At 41.0% G+C, this 21174-nt stretch overlaps 1 protein-coding gene across 1 annotated transcript; it reads left to right on the top strand.

Moving 5' to 3' along the window:
• Positions 1-449: 449 nt before the first annotated feature.
• On the top strand, positions 450-20281 carry IRS4 (insulin receptor substrate 4). Its single transcript, XM_015128007.3, has 3 exons — positions 450-7620; positions 17182-17207; positions 17688-20281. Exons 1-3 carry the CDS (start codon positions 3873-3875, stop codon positions 17796-17798), a joined length of 3885 nt encoding a protein of 1294 aa, XP_014983493.3. The 5' UTR covers positions 450-3872; the 3' UTR covers positions 17799-20281.
• Positions 20282-21174: the final 893 nt, after the last annotated feature.

Below are 21174 nucleotides of genomic sequence, written 5' to 3'. Positions count from 1 at the left end.
CACTTTGCTGCAGCCAAATAATATACCCTTGGTACAAAATGATCAGCACTGTTCATCTTTCACTGTAATAGTTTAGAAATTATTTTCACACTTTTTTTTTAACACATTGATTAATGCTTGATATTTCCCCTTAAAATAGAAAATGTCTCATAAAGTATTATTTCAGAGTGATAAAATTTAACTAGTTTAGATGCTCTCTTATAATTTGTTGACAAGAGAAGAAACATTTCTCCTTTTAAAAGAGCATATAAGCTGAAATATATGAGATCTTTTAAAAGAAGTTTAAAAGTGACCATGGTGACATTTGTATCAACAGCTCCCTTTCAAACTGTGTTACAAACCACATTGTGCCAAATTTACATATCTTTCAAAACAGAAGAGAATCAGGTTAAATGTGATTTTTAAAGTCAACAGAGTAGGAAAAAAAAAACTTGCAACAAATACCACAGAGTTTTAATGTATTTATTATGTAAACAAGTTAAACATAAGAAGAAAATACTAAGAATACAATAGACAACACAAAGAACACATTATAGGAAATAATACAATGTCAGTAAATATATATAAATGTTTCATCTCACTAGTAAAAAAAAAAAAAAAAAAAATGCACATTGAAAGAATAGTGCAGGCCGGGCACGGTGGCTCAGGCCTGTAATCCCAGCACTTTGGGAGGCTGAGGCAGGTGGATCACGAGGTCAGGAGTTCGAGACCAGTCTGGCCAACATGGTGAAAACCCTTCTCTACTAAAAATACAAAAAGTAGCTGAGCATGGTGGTGGGCACCTGTAATCCCAGCTACTTGGGAGGCTGAGGCAGGAGAATTGCTTGAACCCAGGAGGCCGAGGTTGCAGTGAGCTGAGATCATGCCATTGCACTTCAGCCTGGGTGATAGGATAAGACTCCATCTCAAAAAAAAAAAAAAAAAAAAAAGAATAGTGGAATACCATTTCACTCATCTTATCTCTGATTTTTTAAAAATAAGAATGTCCAAAGTGACAATCAGTCTGGTGACAGTGTAAACTAATATGATATTTTTGAAAAATAATGTATTAAATATTCATATCTTTTAGCCTACTAATTCCAGTGCTCAGTTTTTACCCAATGGGAATTTTAAAAGGCTGTAGATACAAGATATTCATTGACATGTTATTTATAATACTGAAAAAAATGAAAACAAATGCCCCAAAGTAGATGATTAATTACATTAATATACATTAATTGTGTTGGATAACATGTTGCTTTTAAATGATATTTAGGCTGATGCATAATAATATGGGAAAATATTGTATAATGTTAAGTGAAAAGAACAGGATGCAAAATTATATAAATTGTAAGCCTACTGCTCTTTGTAAAAACTCTATATGTACAGGAAAAAGGACATGAGGATTAAAAAATCTCCAGTATTTTCCCATTTGTTTTAATATTCATTTTGATATTTTCAATGTCATGTTATTAGTCAAAGCACTTTCAAATATGTTGCCTTATTTGTCACATTTCTCTTTAAAAAAAAAAAAGAGAAGAACCTTGTGCTTGGAAAGACTTATAAAATATCCTAATGACTATCAAACAAAATCCCAAATGAGAGCATTTGTTATCATTTTGGTTATAAATGCAGGGAATCTTGTATGTATGTGACTACGCAGCTGAAATATGTAACAGTCACAGACAGGGCTCTCAGCATCCACTCTGGTTCTGCCTCTAGCTCCCTTCCGAAACCACGGCTGCTTCCGGCACCTGTGAATATATTGCACTTATAAACCATTTGCAGCAGAGGGAATGTTATTGAATGTTTGTAATATCTGGGGGACAACCAAAACCAATTTTTCTTTCTCTTAAATTATAGCATCAAAAAGGAGCCATTTATTCAAATACGTGTGTTCTGTTTCTAACAGAGAGCAAATTCTTAAGAGGGCAGAGATACGGTTTATTTTTATGATATACACATTGCCTAGTTTACTGTGGGATTTTATAAAATAGTACCCTTTGCCGTATCAACCCTAGAGCAAGGGTGAACTGACATTCCATTCTTTCAGAGAGAAATGCTGTTATTTCCTCCTGTCCCTCCATTCCTCTTTGCAAACGTGGTCACTCCTTTGATAATTCACGACCCATCTCCACCATTAAGAGTCTGAAATCCTAGTCAAGGAATAACTGGGGTGGTGGGGGAGAGAGGGAGAGGAGTCTAAAATTCTAGTCAAGAAATAACTGGGGTGGTGAGGGAGAGAGGGGGGCGGGGGGGAGAGAGAGAGAGAGAGAGAAAGGGGGAGAGAGAGAGAGAGAGAGACTTCAGGAGGTTGCACTTACACTCTGGCAGTTTTTCCAGAAATTAGGGAGGCAGCAGCTCTTACTTTTGTGATGTCAACTTGTAGACTGAAATGCATCAAAGCTCCTCACCTTCTTCTTGTTGACGCGAGGGATGTGAAATGCGCTCTAGAATATGCATTCAGCGTGGTCCTTTGTTCTAGGTATGAGCTTTTCTTTTTCTAAAGTTTTTCGGTCTCGCTCAAGGAAAGGAAAGCAATATTTTGAGATTCTTTTAAAGGCACCTTCCAAAGCATTTCCCACAGAAAAATACCTCACAGCCCAACACTGGTTATTTCAGTAAGAATCGAGTCCAATCTTTTCCAATATGGCTGTATACATTGCAGGCCCCCAAATTTGTGCTTTCGTAGTCATCGTTAATCAAATAGGCAGAAACACTGTATTTAGGGAACCTGTGTTTCGTGGGCTAGAAGTGCATTCTGATTAATAAAGATCATGTTCATTTTGAATTCATCGTGGTTATTCGTGTGCCTTAGAGTCGCGGGCTTCGTCAGGGGTGGAGCGGGCTCGGGAGTGCCTGCAGCGCGGTGGGAAGCGGGTCTGAGCGCCCGGGTCATCAACCCGCTTTCAAGGGGTGCCGACACTTTTTCCCAAGAAGCTCGACCAGCCGCCGTGAGCGACTGGAAAGAATAAACCAGACTGTGACAGGAACAGAGAATTTATGTGATTGACAGGGAATACCAGGGCACCCGACTCCGTCCCGGGTCACCATGGCTCTGGGATTTGCACGAGTTTACCACCACCATTAACAGCTATTTGCGTAAGGTTGTTTACCGCCTGAGAGCGCCACAAGCCGACAGCGAAGCCACTTTGGGACCCCAGCCACGCCCCCTCTCCCCTCTCACCCCTCCCTCCCGCCAAACTAATGAATTCGGGACTGCCTTCTTGCCGGACCCTCCCATTGGCTCCTATTCCAGCCAATCAGAGCCTTGCAACAGTTTCACCTGGCTCCCGCTTCCCAAATAAACAAACAAACCGTCCGGCGACTGTGCGGGCTCTGCACCCCGGCGCCGCCGGCACTGCTTGCGCTCCGCGCCCCCCCAACCACCTCCCACCAATGGGGCCCCGACTGTGGCGCCCTCTCCCAGCCCTGATAGCCGGCCGCTTTCTCCTCTGCACCTCCAGGCCTTCTCCCGCCCGCTCATGCCTTCCTCGACTCCGGGGTAGAATCTGCTTGGCCAGAGAGCCCCGCCTCCTCCTCTTAGTCCTCTCTTGGCCCACAGGCCTGGAGATTCACCGGGAGGGTGTTGGCACAGCTGGAGGTGGCTCCGCCTCCCAAGCCCGCCGCCTCCTCCCTTGCACACCTCTACTGGTGGCCGCTCGCGCCCCTCCATTGCGCCGGTAGCAGGATCCGCAGCGGCCGCCGCGTGAGGCTTCGGTCACGTGTTGTTTTGCCCGCTGTCGTGCGCTTAGAGTGGAGTGGGCGGGGGCGCGGGCCAAGGCAGGAGGGGGCTGGGGCGGGCAAACGGGGGTAGACAGCCTCTTCCCTCAACCCTCCCTTTCCTGAATTCCCCCTCCTCCTCGCTCACCTTAAAACCATCGTGCATCACCATGGCGAGTTGCTCCTTCACTCGCGACCAAGCGACAAGAAGACTAAGAGGTGCAGCAGCGGCAGCAGCGGCAGCTCTAGCAGCAGTGGTGACCACCCCGCTTCTTTCCTCGGGAACCCCGACCGCACTCATTGGGACCGGGTCGTCTTGTCCGGGAGCCATGTGGCTCTCCACGGCCACTGGCTCCCGGTCAGACTCCGAGTCCGACGAGGAGGACCTCCCCGTCGGGGAGGAAGTCTGCAAACGCGGCTACCTGCGGAAACAGAAGCATGGGCACAGGCGCTACTTCGTGCTCAAACTCGAGACTGCTGACGCCCCAGCTCGCCTGGAATACTACGAAAATGCCAGGAAGTTCCGGCACAGTGTCCGCGCCGCGGCGGCTGCAGCGGCGGCGGCCGCCTCTGGCGCCGCGATCCCCCGGCTCATTCCACCGCGACGCGTGATCATCCTATACCAGTGCTTTTCCGTGAGCCAGAGAGCAGATGCAAGGTACCGACACCTCATTGCCCTTTTCACCCAGGACGAGTACTTCGCGATGGTGGCCGAGAACGAGTCGGAGCAGGAAAGCTGGTACTTGCTGCTCAGCCGCCTCATCCTCGAGAGCAAGCGCCGCCGCTGCGGCACGCTCCGCGCGCAGCCGGACGGAGAGCCGGCCGCGCTGGCGGCGGCAGCGGCAGCGGAGCCACCCTTCTATAAAGATGTGTGGCAGGTAATAGTCAAACCCAGGGGGCTGGGGCACAGAAAAGAGCTGAGCGGCGTGTTCCGGCTGTGTCTAACCGACGAGGAGGTTGTGTTTGTGAGACTGAACACCGAAGTGGCCAGCGTGGTCGTCCAGCTCCTGAGCATCCGTCGCTGTGGACACTCGGAGCAGTATTTCTTTTTGGAAGTAGGCAGGTCCACCGTCATCGGTCCGGGAGAGCTCTGGATGCAGGTCGATGACTGTGTGGTTGCCCAAAACATGCATGAGCTGTTTTTGGAGAAGATGAGAGCCTTGTGTGCAGACGAATACAGAGCCCGCTGCCGCAGCTACAGCATCAGCATCGGCGCCCACCTGTTAACCCTGCTGTCCGCTAGGAGGCACCTGGGCTTGCTGCCGCTCGAGCCGGGAGGCTGGCTCAGAAGGTCCCGCTTTGAGCAGTGTTGCCACCTCAGGGCCATCGGTGACGGGGAAGACGAGATGCTTTTCACCAGGCGTTTCCTAACACCCAGCGAGCCTGTGCCCCACTCCAGGCGAGGAAGACTGCACCTGCCCAGAGGGCGCAGGTCAAGGAGAGCGAGTTCAGTGCCGGCCAGCTTTTTTCACCGCTTAGCACCCAGCCCAGCACGTCCCCCGCACCCTGCAGAAGCCCCGAACAATGGAGCTTGCCTGTCTTCTGAAGTGTCTGGCTCTGGCTCTGGCAACTCTGGGGAGGAAGGCAATCCCCAGGGCAAAGAAGATCAGGAAGGAAGCGGAGGCGACTACATGCCCATGAACAATTGGGGCTCAGGAAATGGCCGGGGCTCAGGAGGTGGCCAGGGCTCAAGTGGCCAAGGCTCCAGTAGCCATAGCTCGGGAGGAAACCAGTGTTCAGGCGAGGGACAGGGATCCCGAAGTGGTCAGGGCTCAAGTGGTGGCCAGGGCTCAAATGGCCAGGGCTCAGGAGGAAACCAGTGCTCTGGAGATGGCCACAGCACCGCAGGTGGGCAAGGTTCAGGTGGTGGCCAGAGACCTGGAGGTGGGCATGGCTCAGGTGGTGGCAAGAACTCTGGAGGGGGCAAAGGCTCAGGAAGTGGGAAAGGATCCGATGCTGATGGTGAACGTGGAAAATCTCTGAAGAAAAGATCCTATTTTGGCAAATTAACTCAAAGCAAGCAACAGCACATGCCACCACCTCCACCACCTCCTCCTCCGCCCCCACCAGCTGGAGCAACTGGTGGAAAAGGGAAGTCTGGGGGAAGATTCCGACTTTATTTTTGTGCTGACAGAGGAGCCACAAAAGAGCGCAAAGAAGCCAAAGAAGTGAAAGATGCAGAGATCCCAGAAGGTGCAGCTCGAGGTCCCCACAGAGCCAGAGCTTTTGATGAAGATGAGGATGACCCATACGTGCCAATGAGGCCAGGGGTGGCTGCCCCTCTTGTAAGCTCCAGTGATTATATGCCAATGGCTCCTCAAAATGTCTCTGCTTCAAAAAAGCGCCACTCTCGATCCCCTTTTGAAGATTCAGGAGGGTACATGATGATGTTTCCCAGAGTGAGCCCACCACCTGCTCCCAGTCCTCCAAAAGCACCTGATACTAATAAAGAGGATGACTCAAAGGACAATGACAGTGAGAGTGACTACATGTTTATGGCTCCTGGAGCCGGTGCAATTCCAAAAAACCCCAGAAATCCTCAGGGTGGCTCTTCCTCCAAAAGTTGGAGCTCCTACTTCTCTCTACCAAACCCTTTTCAGAGCTCACCTTTGGGACAGAGTGACAACAGTGAGTATGTGCCAATGTTACCTGGAAAGTTCCTGGGGAGGGGCCTAGACAAAGAAGTCTCCTATAACTGGGGCCCCAAAGATGCAGCTTCAAAGCCTTCAGGTGAGGGATCATTCTCAAAGCCTGGAGATGGGGGATCACCTTCAAAGCCTTGGGATGATGGGTCCCTAAAGAATAAGGCTAAGAGACCTAACCGACTTTCTTTTATTACAAAAGGATATAAAATCAAGCCAAAACCACAAAAGCCCACACGTGAACAGAGAGAAGCTGACAGCTCTCCTGACTACGTCAACATCGACTTCGCTAAAAGAGAGAGCAATACACCAGCTCCCTCTACTCAAGGACTACCAGGTTCGTGGGGCATAATTGCTGACCCCAGACAGTCAGCCTTTTCTAATTATGTGAATGTTGAGTTTGGAGTACTATTTCCAAATCCAGCAAACGACTTCTCCGATCTTTTCAGAGCTATACCACGTGCCAACCCCTTATCTCTGGACAGTGCTAGGTGGCCACTTCCTCCCCTTCCCCTGAGTGCTACAGGTAGCAATGCTAATGAGGAAGAGGGTGACTACATTGAAGTAATTTTCAACTCAGCAATGACACCAGTCATGCCTCTTGCTGACAGTGCCATTCGCTACGATGCTGAAACAGGTCGAATCTATGTGGTCGACCCATTTTCTGAGTGCTGTATGGATATTTCTCTCTCCCCCAGCCGATGTTCTGAACCACCACCTGTAGCTAGGCTGCTGCAGGAGGAAGAGCAGGAGAGAAGACGCCCACAAAATCGTTCTCAAAGTTTCTTTGCAGCAGCCAGAGCCGCTGTCTCTGCTTTTCCAACAGACAGCCTCGAGAGAGACCTTTCCCCATCCTCAGTCCCGGCGGTTACTTCGGCTGCAGAGCCGACTTTAGCGGTCAGCCAAGTTGTAGCTGCGGCCTCCGCGCTCGCCGTAGCCCGGGGCATCGGCGCAGCAGCCGCCGCTGCTGGATTTGACTCCGCCTCTGCCCGCTGGTTTCAACCTGTTGCTAATGCTGCTGATACCGAAGCAGTAAGGGGAGCCCAAGACGTTGCCGGTGGCTCGAACCCCGGAGCCCACAACCCATCTGCAAACCTTGCCAGAGGTGAGAACCAGGCTGGCGGGGCTGCCGCTGCAGCTGCCGCTCCCGAACCACCACCTCGCAGTCGCCGGGTGCCAAGACCCCCGGAGAGAGAAGATACTGACGACGACGACGACACTTACGTGAGAATGGATTTTACCAGACCTGATAACCAGTTCGACTCTCCCAAAAGAGGTCGGTAATTTTAGAATTAATTTCCCTAAAGAGAATGGTCATTGTCTAATGATTCGATGTGCTACAGTCTACAGTGTTAGGGATAATATTTCATTAACTGGTGCTATTCGACGTGGAGGATAGAATTCAGTTTTAATTATTCACACAATGCCTTTTTGATCTTTGCAAAAATTTGTTTTTATCTAATCAATTTCTTTATCTGGACAGAACTGATTATCATTTAAACATTGGTTCTACTTTTTTAGGAGTAGTTAAAACGCAGACATATAACATAAGGATACTTTCAAACATCCTTCCTCATCATTTAATGATAATGTAAAGCAGGTGTCGTAAATTGGGTTCCACCAACTAATTTTCAAATCAACAATTAAAAGTTGCTCTTCTGCAAATGCCCATATTTAAGTGTGGGAATTTAATAAGAGCACAGACTATTAAGCAGTAACAATCAACTATTTGTGTTTGGGGAGGATATTTTTCTCCTCCGAAAGTTACTTTTTAAAGAGCAGTCATTGTTATGCTAGTTTGTTGTGATTTACCAAGAAAGTTAAATCTCAATTGTTAACGTGAATGTCTGGGGAGAACAAAACATAAACAATCCAAACCAAGAGGTGATTAAAAGAAGACAGTATTTGGCTCGGGAATATGTTTGTGTGTTGATTTTCTTTTTGTTTTTACACAGGATAAATTCCAGAAACCTTGAGTGTTCCTTTTCTCTGTCACTAGTAATGACAGGCAAGTCACATTTGCTGTGCCTCATTTTCTTCTTTTAACCCCCCACCCTTCCAAAAGAGGATGTGGTGACAACTTGATAAAGGATATGAATATTATTTCAAAGGCTTAAAAAGCAGTTAAAACTTTTAATTCGTATATCTTATGGGAAATCAAGGAAAGCAAGATAAGGCTGGAGGAAGACCTGACTCCAGGGGCGGCTTACCCTGGAATGGTGGAAGTTTTTAAAGGGCTACTTTTCCAAAGGAAGAAGTAAGAAAGAGTAGGAGCTGTCAGACTTGGAAACAAGACTTAGAGTAATTTTACTGTGTACAATATTGTGCAGTGTTGTCATCAGTGTGTCTTGAAACATTTTCAAGAGATGATTGCAGAAGATGATGTCTCCATAGTCTCAACTGCCTTCCCTCTTTAGTAGAATATGCTTCTTTCCCAGTGAAGGGAAGGGATGGACCTCGGCAGTTTTCATTCCAGTAGTCAGTTTAGTGAAGATTTTTGCTTTGCTTGCTTTGTGGAATGCTTTTGTGATTGGATCTCTGCCCACTGTGCTTGATCAGGCAGAACAAGTCGGGGACTGATCACAACAGTCACCTAACAAGCCCCCTATTTAATGCAGGTGTAGCCCCCCCACATCCCCTTTCTCTCCTTGCTATAGAAAACTTGCCATACAAAAACTCACATTTGCAGCAGGGACACATTAAAGAGTGATCATTAAAACAACAAAAGGATGCTTTGGCTTGCCAAAAGATTCAATTCAGACCTCTTTTAAACTGTGAGTTCCCTCCCCAACACACACACATACACATACACACACACACAAACACACATGATCACCACTGCTACCATAATCGTACATTTAAAATATATAATTTCATTTCCAAGACTTTAATCCATAAGATTTTCAAGAATAGATCTACTTTATTCTGCAGAATATACCTGAAAATTGATCTCAAGCTATTGTTCGAGTCTAACTATTGAAGACACCATTTATACTTTTGATGTAGATGATACATAGTTGCCTGTGTCCCTGTAGTACTTTCAAAAGGACCAGTTTTCATAGAGGTCTAAGAAGTTTAGGATTTAAAATAGTGAAATCTTACTGTTCCTCGAATAAATTCTGACTTCCAAGGAATACCTAGACACCATGATCATTATTTTAGCATAAATTACTGATTTATGACTTTGTAGCTATTTTGGGGATTTAACGTTCTGTAAATGCATTGTTTATTGAGGAAATTCCTAGCTTTATTGAGTGACTACAGCAAGGAAGTTCTATCTCACAGGGAGGCAGGTACTTAGGTTGAAATAAGAGAATCAACGTGGAAGCACTTTGGAATGTTAAAGCACTTTGCAAATGTAAGATATTTTTAGTGTCATTGGGTTAATACTGAAGTGAAATTTCGGCAGTTTAAACTGATTTAGTTTCTTGCAAAATAATTAGTCTTGAGAGTGATTCCTGCACATAATTTGCTGAAATACATGAAAGGAATGGTGGGGGTTGGGGGGTGGTGGTGGTGGTGGTGGTAGTGGTGTTGATGGTGGTGAAACAAACCATTGTAGGAAATGACTTTGGTTACCATTTTAATGTAAATTGTATGGTAGAATGTTGTCTGTGAAGTGTTAAGAACAAGCTGAATGATTCTGATCCTTTTTTTAAATCATAAAGCTGTAGAATAATTTTCACTCATTTCTGATCTCTATTTTCCTGTCTAACATTAAAACAAAAACAATCGTGTTAGGAAACAAAAACATAACGCTTTGACAGAGGAACAAATACCGTCTTTGTTAGAAGTTATGTATTTCAAAAAGTCATTTTAATTGATGGCAAGTGCTTAGAATAGTGCCTGGCATACAGTAAGTACTATACATGAATTATTTTATAGCTATTGCCATTGTTATTGTTGCTACTGTTATTATTACATTTAGAAAAACAAACCTAAATTAAGATTCTCCATCTGAAAAGCTCACTTTTCAGTTAGTCTTTACTTGCATTTAAAATACTTTACATTATTGTTCAGAGTTGGGATCTTTATAGATTACCATTTAAGTGAGACTATAAATCTGTGAGACAGCTGTTCTCATGTAACACAAATTTAGTATATAATTCCATTTACCTACAGTCACATTGCATATAAGTAAATGCCTTAAGGGAATTTACTTAAGTTGATTAGAAAGAAACACCCAGAAGTATAACCTTAGACATGACTGTATTAATAAATGAAATACTTTTTAATCATTTATTGAAGATGAAGTCTTCACATTTTAAACACATAGGTCATAGGCATTAGCATTTAGGAGAAGAATGTTGTTTCTTATGTAGTTTAGTTTGACTGTTAACCTATGTATGACTATTTGCTTCTTTTTCTACCTTACCTGATAGAGAATTCATAGTTCAAAATGACTTGAGGTGAACATTTTCCCGGTTTTTTATTCAAGAGTTGGGAGGATATAAAAGGGCAGCTCTAGGAGGGGTGAGAGAACTGGTCAGCCAAGTTAGTAATGTTATGATGGGCACTTGGTATTAAAAAGCAAAAAAAAACCACTTTAGTAATTAATTAATTTTTGCGTCTTAGACACTGTTATCACCATGAAGCAATCTTATGCTTTTTTTGAGTGTACTACTGCCAAACTTGTTGCTATCAGTTATAGGCACTAAGAGCACATTGTTTTTATTCCATTGAACTTAATTATAATTTATTATAATAAAATTTCCATATAGCAGAAATTTCCCGGCTACCATTGATGGATCACTTATTTTAGGTAATATTCAACCCCTCAAAATTGGACAGTGTTTGGACTAATGAGGTATTTGACCTGTAACAATTAAAGAGGACCTCATTTAATTAAAGTTAACTAAAGTTGTTCACAATCATTATTCATTTGCATTCATTCTAAGAGTGATGTTTTCAGGGTAAAAATTTCAACTACTAGCAAAATACCTACTTCAAACAAGCACCAGAACTTTAATTAAGCACATCAGAATATCATACATGTATAAAAATTCAAACAAGATCTCTTACTTTCTTTTTCTCTCCCTAATCCCCTGTTTTGGGAACAAACTCAGGCTTCTCAGAGTGACCAAAAAAAAAAAAAAAAAATTCCTGTGGGAATAGATGTGGCTGACGAGTGTAGGGAGAACTAAGGAATAGTTTATGTGATTTAAAAGGGTTTATTGTTAAATTGTCAAATTGTTGATTGAGGAAATGCTTTCCAGTTGCAGATTGCCTTATAGTTTGCAAAGCACATTCACATTCATTATTTTACTGATGGACGGTAAGTACTGGAAATGAAGCCCATGTTGAGAATTTTCCTGAGATCAAAAAGGTAAGTGGCAGAGCTGAAAATCTAACTCATACATCTGATTTCAAGTCCAGTGCTCCACCCAACACATGACACTTCCCTTTAATCAGGTGTGTAGTCTGTTATTTTCCCATTGGTGACAGATTATTACATGGGTAATGATTAGGAAAAAATTACAAGTTTGCTTTCACTTGATAGTAGCAAATTTTGTTGAAAGTAATTCATTCAGAGCATTATAACCGTGGACTACCTTCCAGGACTTGGGTAATTTTATTACATTGAACTGTTTGCCCTGGCTTTTAGAATAAAAGAATTTGACTTGTGCTGGAATTGAATGTTTTAAATCTGATCTGGGGAGGAGTTGGTTAATCTTTACTGCCCAAACACAAATAGTGTGTGTATCTATTTAGATCCCACAGAAACATGGAAAGGAAAGAAAGTAAATTGAGGGTGCATTCAGTAAATTTCCATTAATGCTCATTTCTTTAGAAGTTAGATTTCTTTGATTTTCCTAATAATTCATTGACATTTGGGAGTTATAGCAAAAAGTCTTTTCATTTAATTTCTTCCTTCATTATAAAGTTTGGTATTCTAATCTAAACCAGCACAGTAGGCAAAACAGGATAAAGTAAGACAGGTGGAAGAATAAGCAGTGTAGCAATAGACGTTCTTCATTTGTTTAAAAAGTAAACTTGCTTTTGGCAGTCAGGCAAGTAGATTTTAGAAGCCTTGAAAATCAAACTCTCTCCTTGGGACATAAAAATCCCTGTTTACAATTAAGTTCATTTTGATTTAGCACCTTTTTTAAGGCTTTAAGATTATGTAAAAATAGCCCAGACGTTTTATTGGCAGTATTGGAAAATAGCTTTTGTAAAATGCTTAATTAAAACCTTCAGTATATTTTCTCTAAGAGGTGCTGCCAGAATCTTAGATAGTGAGGATCGTTTACTAGAAAATGTTGCTTGGTCTTGAATGAGAAATGAGAAATTTAAAACACTGCTTTTTATAATAATGAAATAAATACATCACAATGCACTGAGTTTTTGCCATAACCATTACATTGCTGATTTTAAAGCTATTGATAAAATTGCCAAGAAAAATGTGCTTGCCATATGAACTTAAAATATATTCTCTAGCAATTCTGCATTGATTATTGGTAATGTAGCTACAGGTCTCACATTTCCACCTTATTTTGGAAAAGTAGATTCAACACTTGAGAAATAGGAATGTTTAAAGATTTTTCTAGTGTAAATTATATACTATTTTAGATTTGCATTTTTAGAGGGTACCTTTCAACTTCTGGCTGAATAATTAATTCTTTTTAGAATGGAAAACGTACTCAAATACTTATTAAGTGAATGAGAAAGTTACTGCTATTTTCTCTTAGCTTCCTGATACCTCTTTCTTATTGGTTAGGGTTACATTGGTTGTGTTCTGTGAGTCTTACCCTCATGTGCCCTTTGCCAAACTTGTGCCCTTAAATTTGGGCAAACATGCCCTTTCCTGTTCTTTCGCTGGCTGAAAAGGAGAGGGCCACTGTGGGAGTCCTGCAGGGCCCATAGAGGGCTTACTTCTCCAGATGTTGATCACTCCCAGTACACAGGCTTCTTGCACTTAGCTTGCAGAGGCAACCTTCCTTGTGGGGATCCTTGTTGCACAGATCCAAGGCTGTGCTGCCTGCCCTACTGTCACTTGGCACAGAAGCAGCTGGGCTGATGTTTAAAGCTATTATCATGGTTGGATTGATCACAATATGTGTGATGCTAGCCACACCTTCTGGATTTACCAAATATCTAATTCCCTGTAAATTGTAGTCACTTTAGCTAGTTTTGACAATTTATATAATTTTTCTTTCTATGATTAATAATTTCCTACTTATAGACTTGAAACTTAGAGAGAATATCAGTGAAGTTTCTATCTCACGGTCTTGAAAATTGCTCACATGTGTACCTATGGGGCCCTTGAAAGTCTGACCAACAAATGTGATTTTCACTCTTGCTTTTAAAAGTGTTATGCCCCCAGTCTTGAAAGCATACCAACCTTGTCCTCGCACTTAAAGTCCTGTGCCCCCACTCACCTCCATGATGAAGTCCTTATTGTTGCTGCAGCTTTTACCATAGTTTCCCTTCCACTGTCACCCTGCTTTCGACTATTCCAGCTGGTTGAGTTTGGGGGACAAAATTCCTATTGCCATGGCTGGAAGACATATATTCCTGGAGTCTCAAACTGAAACTTCATATACATCTTCCCTCAGAAATGATGACTGGGTATAGTCAAAATAGTTCTCTGTTAGTTCAAGAGCTGCATAGGTTAAATATAGGCATATCTAGACAAAGCTATGAACCTGTCCACCATTAATTTATGACATTGTTTCTATAAGATAATTTATTCTGAGTTTCAACTAAACAGTGACCTTGAAATATGTTTTGTAAATTTGAAACGGCCTATATTAGAATTCTAGTAACTTGCATTCTTTAAGTTGGCAGTAACTGGGCAGCAGAGTGAAGTGTCCCATGTGTGTGTTGGGAGGTAGTGGAGAAGCTGACCTACCATGAAAATCCTGTAGCTGATCTCCATAGAGTTTGTATCCAGATACTCAAGACTGGAATATGCACATGCATAAGTGGCCCAGGGCCTGCTAACAAGGCACAGATGTGAAACGAGTGAGCTGACCTTTGAGGAGCTAGGGGTTTACAAGTGTCATACATTTCCCTTACAGATTCGTTTGACCATTCTGTCCCAAAACTACTGCCATTGTGGGAACAAAGGTGTTTCATCATCTGATCTATGAAGGAGATAATAGTCTGGTATAATTGTTGTTGTGAAGACTAGCTGCGATTATTAGTAATTTTTAGCCTTGAGCAATAAATAGCACTTAATTTTATCAAGTCCTAGAGAATCATCCTCCACTACAATCACAGGGCACAGAAAAGTATGATGATCTGTTCCTATTGAGGAAAAACAAACAAACAAACACCTACGTATACTCCAGAGACAATGCTAAGCTAAGTAATATAATTGCATTATTATACATTCATCTTTGGCATGTATGCTTCAATTTATCTTTATTTGCTTCTTTTTTTTTTTTTTTTTTTTTTTTTTTGTGCTTTACTTGCTTGCCCCTGCTTATGTGAGCTCCAGTTGATTGCAGGGATGCAGGGATAGCATGTTGTCTAATGAACAGAGTGAGAAATTTGCAAAAACCCTTGAAAACCATTTTTGAGCTCTAGGAAAATTGGAGTTGAAAAGATAACTAAGAGAATAAGGTTGCAGAAGGAGAAAAGAGAATGAGAGAATAACAATATATTGTTATAGGTTCACCTTTCTCTGAGCAGAGGAAATACTGCTCTTTCGGACTTCAAAATGTAGTAGAGGCATATTTACGATTCATATAAAGAGGTCTGAAATACCCTGGAGGAACTGCCTTCTTGGCTCGCCCTACAAATTTCCAGGGATATTGAAGTCATCTGTGCGTTATTAGCATGTTAAAGATTAATGTTCAGATTTATATCATTATATAACTTGAAACAGAAAAGTTGACTTCATTTGTTTTTGAGAAAAAAATGTTCCTTGCCAGATTTTGGTAGGAGGAGTAGGGAAATATTTTGACTCATCAGAATCCACTGAGATTTTCTGTCTTATAGAGAAAAATTACTTGAAGAGTATACCACCCATTAAAAGGGGTGAAATTAACTTGTTGTTTAAAAGACCTTTGATTAATTGGGAAAATAAGAATATACAATAAGGTAAGTATTTATAACCTGTCAGTATCAAATGGGAATAATACATCCAAAACAGACCACATTATTAAAAGCATCACCATTTACCTTTCTGATGATGAAATCACATAAAAATGAACGGGAGACAAATCTAAGGTATGACTGTTAGCCCTTTAATATTCATTTTGCAGACTGTTCACAATCAAGTTTTAATCTGGAATTGCTTTCCTTTGCCACCCAGCAAGCTTCTGAGTTGCTTCCTTACGCTGTTCTTTGGAATGTGCCCGGGGAATGTAAACTCATTTTAATATTGGCCTAAGTAAAATAGGATTATAAAGGCAAATCTGTGGCTCAGGTTCCCATAATGCATCTCAAAAGCAAGTTAAATTATTTTGGGATTATCCTGTTTTGGATAGCATTATTCCTTTCTACTAGCATAGTTAATCAAGAATTGACAAATGTATTTTGTAAAGTAAACATGAAATTACACAATTATTTGTCACTTTTTATTAAGTTATCAAGCATTCACTTAATGCTGGTGTAGGTGTTATAGGAAAGCAATGGCAATATGAATCAAATTTTAGTAGAGATTCTGTCATTTAAAAAAGGGAAAAAAGAAAGAAAAACAACTCCAATAACAGCAAATGTTCCTAATCTTAGTATAATGCCAATAGGGTAGTTATATGGAGCTTAATTTGCAGGTTTCTGGAAAAATATATATGAAATCCAGTGTATCATATAAGACAGCAAGAAGTCCCTTTTAAAGCACATGCAATGTGCTATATATGGACACATGAAGATATTTTTGGTACTAAAACAAAATAGTAAACTAAACTAGGTGAAATACCTTTCTAACCTTAAATATCTATCTTAAAATGTAGCTAATATCTGATAACACTCTGTAATACTGGTCTAGCCTAATTTTGCAGCAAATAACAGTTACTAATATGCAGTCTCACAGTTAACTGTGGTTATCACAGACTCCTTTCTTCCTGTGTACAACTAGATACATAAAATGTAAAATTTCCTAAACCCAAGGCTGACAGGAAAACTTAATATCTTTACTAATCTATGGCATTTTTTTGAGACAGGGCCTCACTCTGTCACCCAGGCTGGAGTGCAGTGGCGTGACAGGGTTTCATCATGTTGCCCAGGCTGTTCTTGAATTCCTAGCTTCAAGGGATCCACCTGCCTTGGCCTCCCAAAGTGCTGGGATTATAGGCATGAGCCACCATGGCTGGCATTTTTTTTAACCTTCTAATCTGCAAGAACAAACCTATACATTCAATCTTGATGAAGAGACACAAGTAGTAAGAGGGAAATGTACTCTTCCCACTCAGTGCTTTATCCAGCTGCAACTTTGTTACATTTTTAAAATCCTGGAGCCCAGGAGTCTGGGTGGGGCTGCAGTGAGCCATAATCATGCCACTGCTCTTCACCCTGGGTACCATAGTGAGACCTCATCTCTTTAAAAAAATTGTAAAACCTTTGATAAGAAAATGAATACTTAAAATGTATATTTCCAGTTTAATACACAATCTTGTACTTGAAGCCCACTCTGGAGGATGTTTTCCATGGATTCTTTTAGGATGTCTCAAATAAAATAGAATACTTGGTACTTTGTGGGGACCTGATCTTAAGGTAACACTGGCATCCTATAATCAATTTGCTGATCATTTATTCCTGTCCCTTCCCTGGTCCAGCACCTTCTTCTGTGTATCTGATCCACAACCCCTGCCATACTCCCCATTATGCACCCACTCAAAAGCAGAAAGCCAAGAGAATAATGCTGGAACTTTTTTCTTTTATTAAACAGATGGGAATTTCAAGTCTCCTTTGCAGGTATGACTTTGTTCTATGAGAAGAAATTCAATGATTGAGTCTAGAGACTATCTCCAAGGCTGTACTTAAATCCTATGACTTGTGCCATATAACCTGGTGAAGGCATAGTCAAACATGTAGAAGAAGAAGAAAAAAATCTGTTTCTCTGCACAATGCCTGGCTCACTTGTGGGCTCCACTGGAAGAAAGTAGAACAGTGCACGCACGTGCAAAGATGCTGTCCACCAGAAATGTCAGAGTGGCAGCCTGGGGGCAAGAGGAATAACTGCCCTTGTGTCTTTGCCCAGCTGATATTCCTCACAGGCAGCCAGCAGAGTTGATTAACCATGTCCATGCCCAGGCAGTCTCCTCTATATATCTCTCAAAAACTTCTAGTTAGATTTTGTTTTGTGTTGTGTTGTTTTGTTTTAAAACAGGGTGGGGGTGACAGCTCTCCACATTAATTCTGCAAGTAACTTTTGTTTTATCATCTTTTTCCTAGAGTGATTATATTGCCGCAAAAACACATTTTAGAAGAAAAGTGATGCTTATGGAATTTTATCTTCATCTACTCCAGATCTGCCTAAAGGAAAGAAAACTCAGAGGCTTCTGAGTAGAAAGCAACCCAAATTTCTACAAGCCTACAAGTGGACTCTGGCAATTGAATGATCCTATTAATGCAGATCATTCGTACTGCTGCTTATGGATCCAGTGATTTCTAATTAACAATATTTACATTGTGCTTTGTTTTTGTTTTCTGGTATTCCTCCCCAATATGTCCCTTTGAAAGGGAACAGATACTATATGAATGAGCATCTCATAACTCTTTCCCTCTTTAAAAAAAGTTACTTAGAATATGTATAAATTTGGTCAATGCTAATTTTAATAATGTAAAATATTTAGATTCAATTTTGAAGTTGAAAAACCTTTAAACCAGCACATAAAGAAAAAAAAGCTGTCATAATGGGAAGGTAGGTATGATCTGGAATCTTTTTTCCGAGTATTACACACACAAAACATTTCTTGATCAATGAATTAAATGTCAACTGAACTGATATCTTGATGGAACATTACCAATATTTTACAGGCAGGACTAAAGGGCGGATTATTTAAAGTTTTGCTCATTAGCAAAACTGCAATATTCTGCTCATGTTAAATGTCAATGAAACTGATACCCTGATTGAGCATTTCCAACATTTTAAAGGCAGAACTGAGAAACAGCTATTTGTTCACATACAACACTATGATGTTCTGCCTGAAAATCGACTGAGTATTTCCAAACCTACTATTTTTCATTTATTGTGAAACCTACATTTACCTCCTAAAAGAAGCAAGGCTCTTCAAAAGTCTCTTCCCAAGGCCCCTCCCTGCTTCTCTGGGCCTCTCCCCACTTTCAACCTCTATTCTACTTTTTCTTATTATTTCTCCATTTTCCCCAATGCACACTCTCCCTCCTATGCCCATGGCTACTATAAAGAGATCAGTTTCCCATATTCAAGAAATTAGTGTTTACTTATCAATCAATATTCTGATGAAAACTTAAGCCAAAAGGAACCTCTTATAAGGCCTTGTTTCCTTCTGGATATTGAGCCAATATAAGATGTACCAAATTAAAAAAAAAAATCAGAGCAAGCTCCTCCCCGTTCTATTTTTGCTTGCCTCTGATGTAAACTGAATTAAGATTTTAGGAACCTGGACCTTTGAGAACATGACACTAACAAGGTGGTGACCACAAGAATAGGTACAAAGGTCTTGAAGCTTGCTTAAAGCTTTGTTTCGTGGTGGCACACAAATCTTGGCTTGCTGTACCATCATTGGCAAACCTCATCATATCACAGATGGGTGTGAGTGTTTGAGTGTCTGTGTGTGTGTGTGCACTAGTGTGTGTGCGTATTCGTGTTTATGTACACCTTTGTGTACCTGTGTACATGTGATTGTAGATGTACCTGTTGTGTGTGAACTGTTAAAATGAAATTTGCTTCGCATTTAATGTGCAACTTTGAAGTAGTGTAATATTTATCTAAAGTTTTTCACTACTTGGTTTTGATGTCTTTGAATGTGTACTTCTATCTTCAAGCAAGCTTATATAGTACATGTTGCTAAACTAACTTTTCCAAAGAACCGAGCTGACTTCTGTTTTTCCTTGCCTACCAACCAAAGGGATGGTGGGCTCTTTTTTCCCCTTGTAAATTGTGCTGAGGAGAGGATGTGGCTACGAGATCTGTCATTGTTCCAGTTACTGGTCACTGCTAGGGCATCAACTTCTTCAGTTCCTTCAGACTCTTCTCTTTTTCCAACCTAATCAAATAACGCAGTGTGGCTTTTGTTCATTATGATAACAACGTGCTCTTTAGGCAGCCTTTTTTCAAGCCTTCTGTCACCATTTTATTTTCGAGTAAGTTAAGTAATAATTGTTCAGAATTGTGGGAAAAAAGATTACTTGGGGGAAAATGCTATATCACTTTATTTGCATATTAGGTTCAGAAGCTGCCAGCAGACAGGGTAAAGAGGGTACAGCACAGATGTAACAGTTGCTGAATAAATGAATGAGAAACCTCATACACAGTAGTATGTGTTATACAAATAGTAACAGGTACACATAGTCACAGGTACTGCATAACAAATGCAATCTTTTTGTCATTATTTATTAGTTTACAGACAATTAATTTATTCAGTATTATGCTGGAAGAATCTTTAAGGAATATGTTTACCAACATATCACTTACCTTCCAGCTATCAGTTCATGCTGCTGTTAAGAAAAAACGATGATGGAATTTTCTTTTTTTTTTTTTTTTGTGACCTCTACATTTAATTTGGTATCAGGCATAGTCACTTGGTCGTTAAAAACTGAAACTTTACAGTTCCACCAGCTAATTACATCTGCTATTTCTGCTTCACAGATATGTTTTGAGTTGCTTTGGCTTTGTCTTCCTTTGTAAATACTCTTGTACTTTCTTTTCTTTGTAAACATCTCGTTTGCGGTTTTGGGAGATGACTTTGCAACTGTGTATAGTGTTTATATATATATGTATATCTATATATATCTGACTTGCCTTTCCATAGAGCTACTCACAATAAATGTGTTCATGTAAATTATTCCTGTGGAGATTCATTTTTATTACTATTGTCTCTATTATAAATATATTTTCCTGCTTTGTAGTAGGATTGACTGCATTTTTCAGAATGAAACAAATGGGGTATTTTAGGGTTTGGGTTAAAGGTACTTTGCCTAGAAACATGAGGCTTTTCAATAGAGTCAGTAAAGTCAACTCTTGATTTTTCAAATGTGGAGGTGATACTAGTGTAGAGCAATTTATAAAATGACTTACCTAAATTTTCATGCAGACCTTGGATAATGAGTGAATCCTTTATTGAAGCAACTACTCAAGGAGGTTGAGGTGATCATTTACTTTTTTTTTTTTTTTTTTTCCTGTCTCCTTCCCTTGACACTTACTCTTGCCCTTTAAATGACTCCCTTTTCATTTTCTTATTTTTAACCACTCGGAAGGCAACTGTGAGTACATGGAAAATAAACTCGTCACAGACAAGAAAGTATGCTTGCACTGATGGAATATAGAAGAAAAGATGGATTGAATATCAATAATTTATTAGCAAATTATAATGCCTGCCTTATTAGAAACCAAAAGTTTAAAAGAACTCTAGAAAAATAATTGGCCCCTACCCCTGATTCTTTCTTTACCAAATCACCCTTGCCATGCAGAAGGGCAGTAAGAGTAAGACTTAGAGACCAGTGCCTGTCCAAAGACGGCATCTGTGGGATCACATGGGCCACAGGATAGGAAAGCAAGTCACAAATGGTGTGCAAAATCTACAAGGTACATGGATTGTCTATATACAGACAATAGTTTATTGTAAAGCTTGACTTCACTTGATGCACCTAGGGGGTATTTTGTAAAACAATATCTATGTCACAATAGGAAGGTGTAATTAGACTGCCTTTATTATTAGAAACTGTTAGAAACTATCTA

The sequence above is a fragment of the Macaca mulatta genome, chromosome X, assembly GCF_049350105.2.
Source record: "Macaca mulatta isolate MMU2019108-1 chromosome X, T2T-MMU8v2.0, whole genome shotgun sequence".
NCBI classification, from domain to species: Eukaryota; Metazoa; Chordata; class Mammalia; order Primates; family Cercopithecidae; genus Macaca; species Macaca mulatta.
This window is presented reverse-complemented; position numbering and strand designations above follow the sequence as displayed.

What these genes read in the sequence shown, in the direction of transcription:
- IRS4 (XM_015128007.3), top strand. Translation starts at nt 3,873, where the DNA reads ATGGCGAGTTGCTCCTTCACTCGCGACCAAGCGACAAGAAGACTAAGA. An exon ending in GTTCGACTCTCCCAAAAGAG is followed by an intron (nt 7,621 to 17,181) that starts GTCGGTAATTTT and finishes TTTATTAAACAG; the next exon opens with ATGGGAATTTCAAGTCTCCT. An exon ending in ATTTCAAGTCTCCTTTGCAG is followed by an intron (nt 17,208 to 17,687) that starts GTATGACTTTGT and finishes TCTTTTTCCTAG; the next exon opens with AGTGATTATATTGCCGCAAA.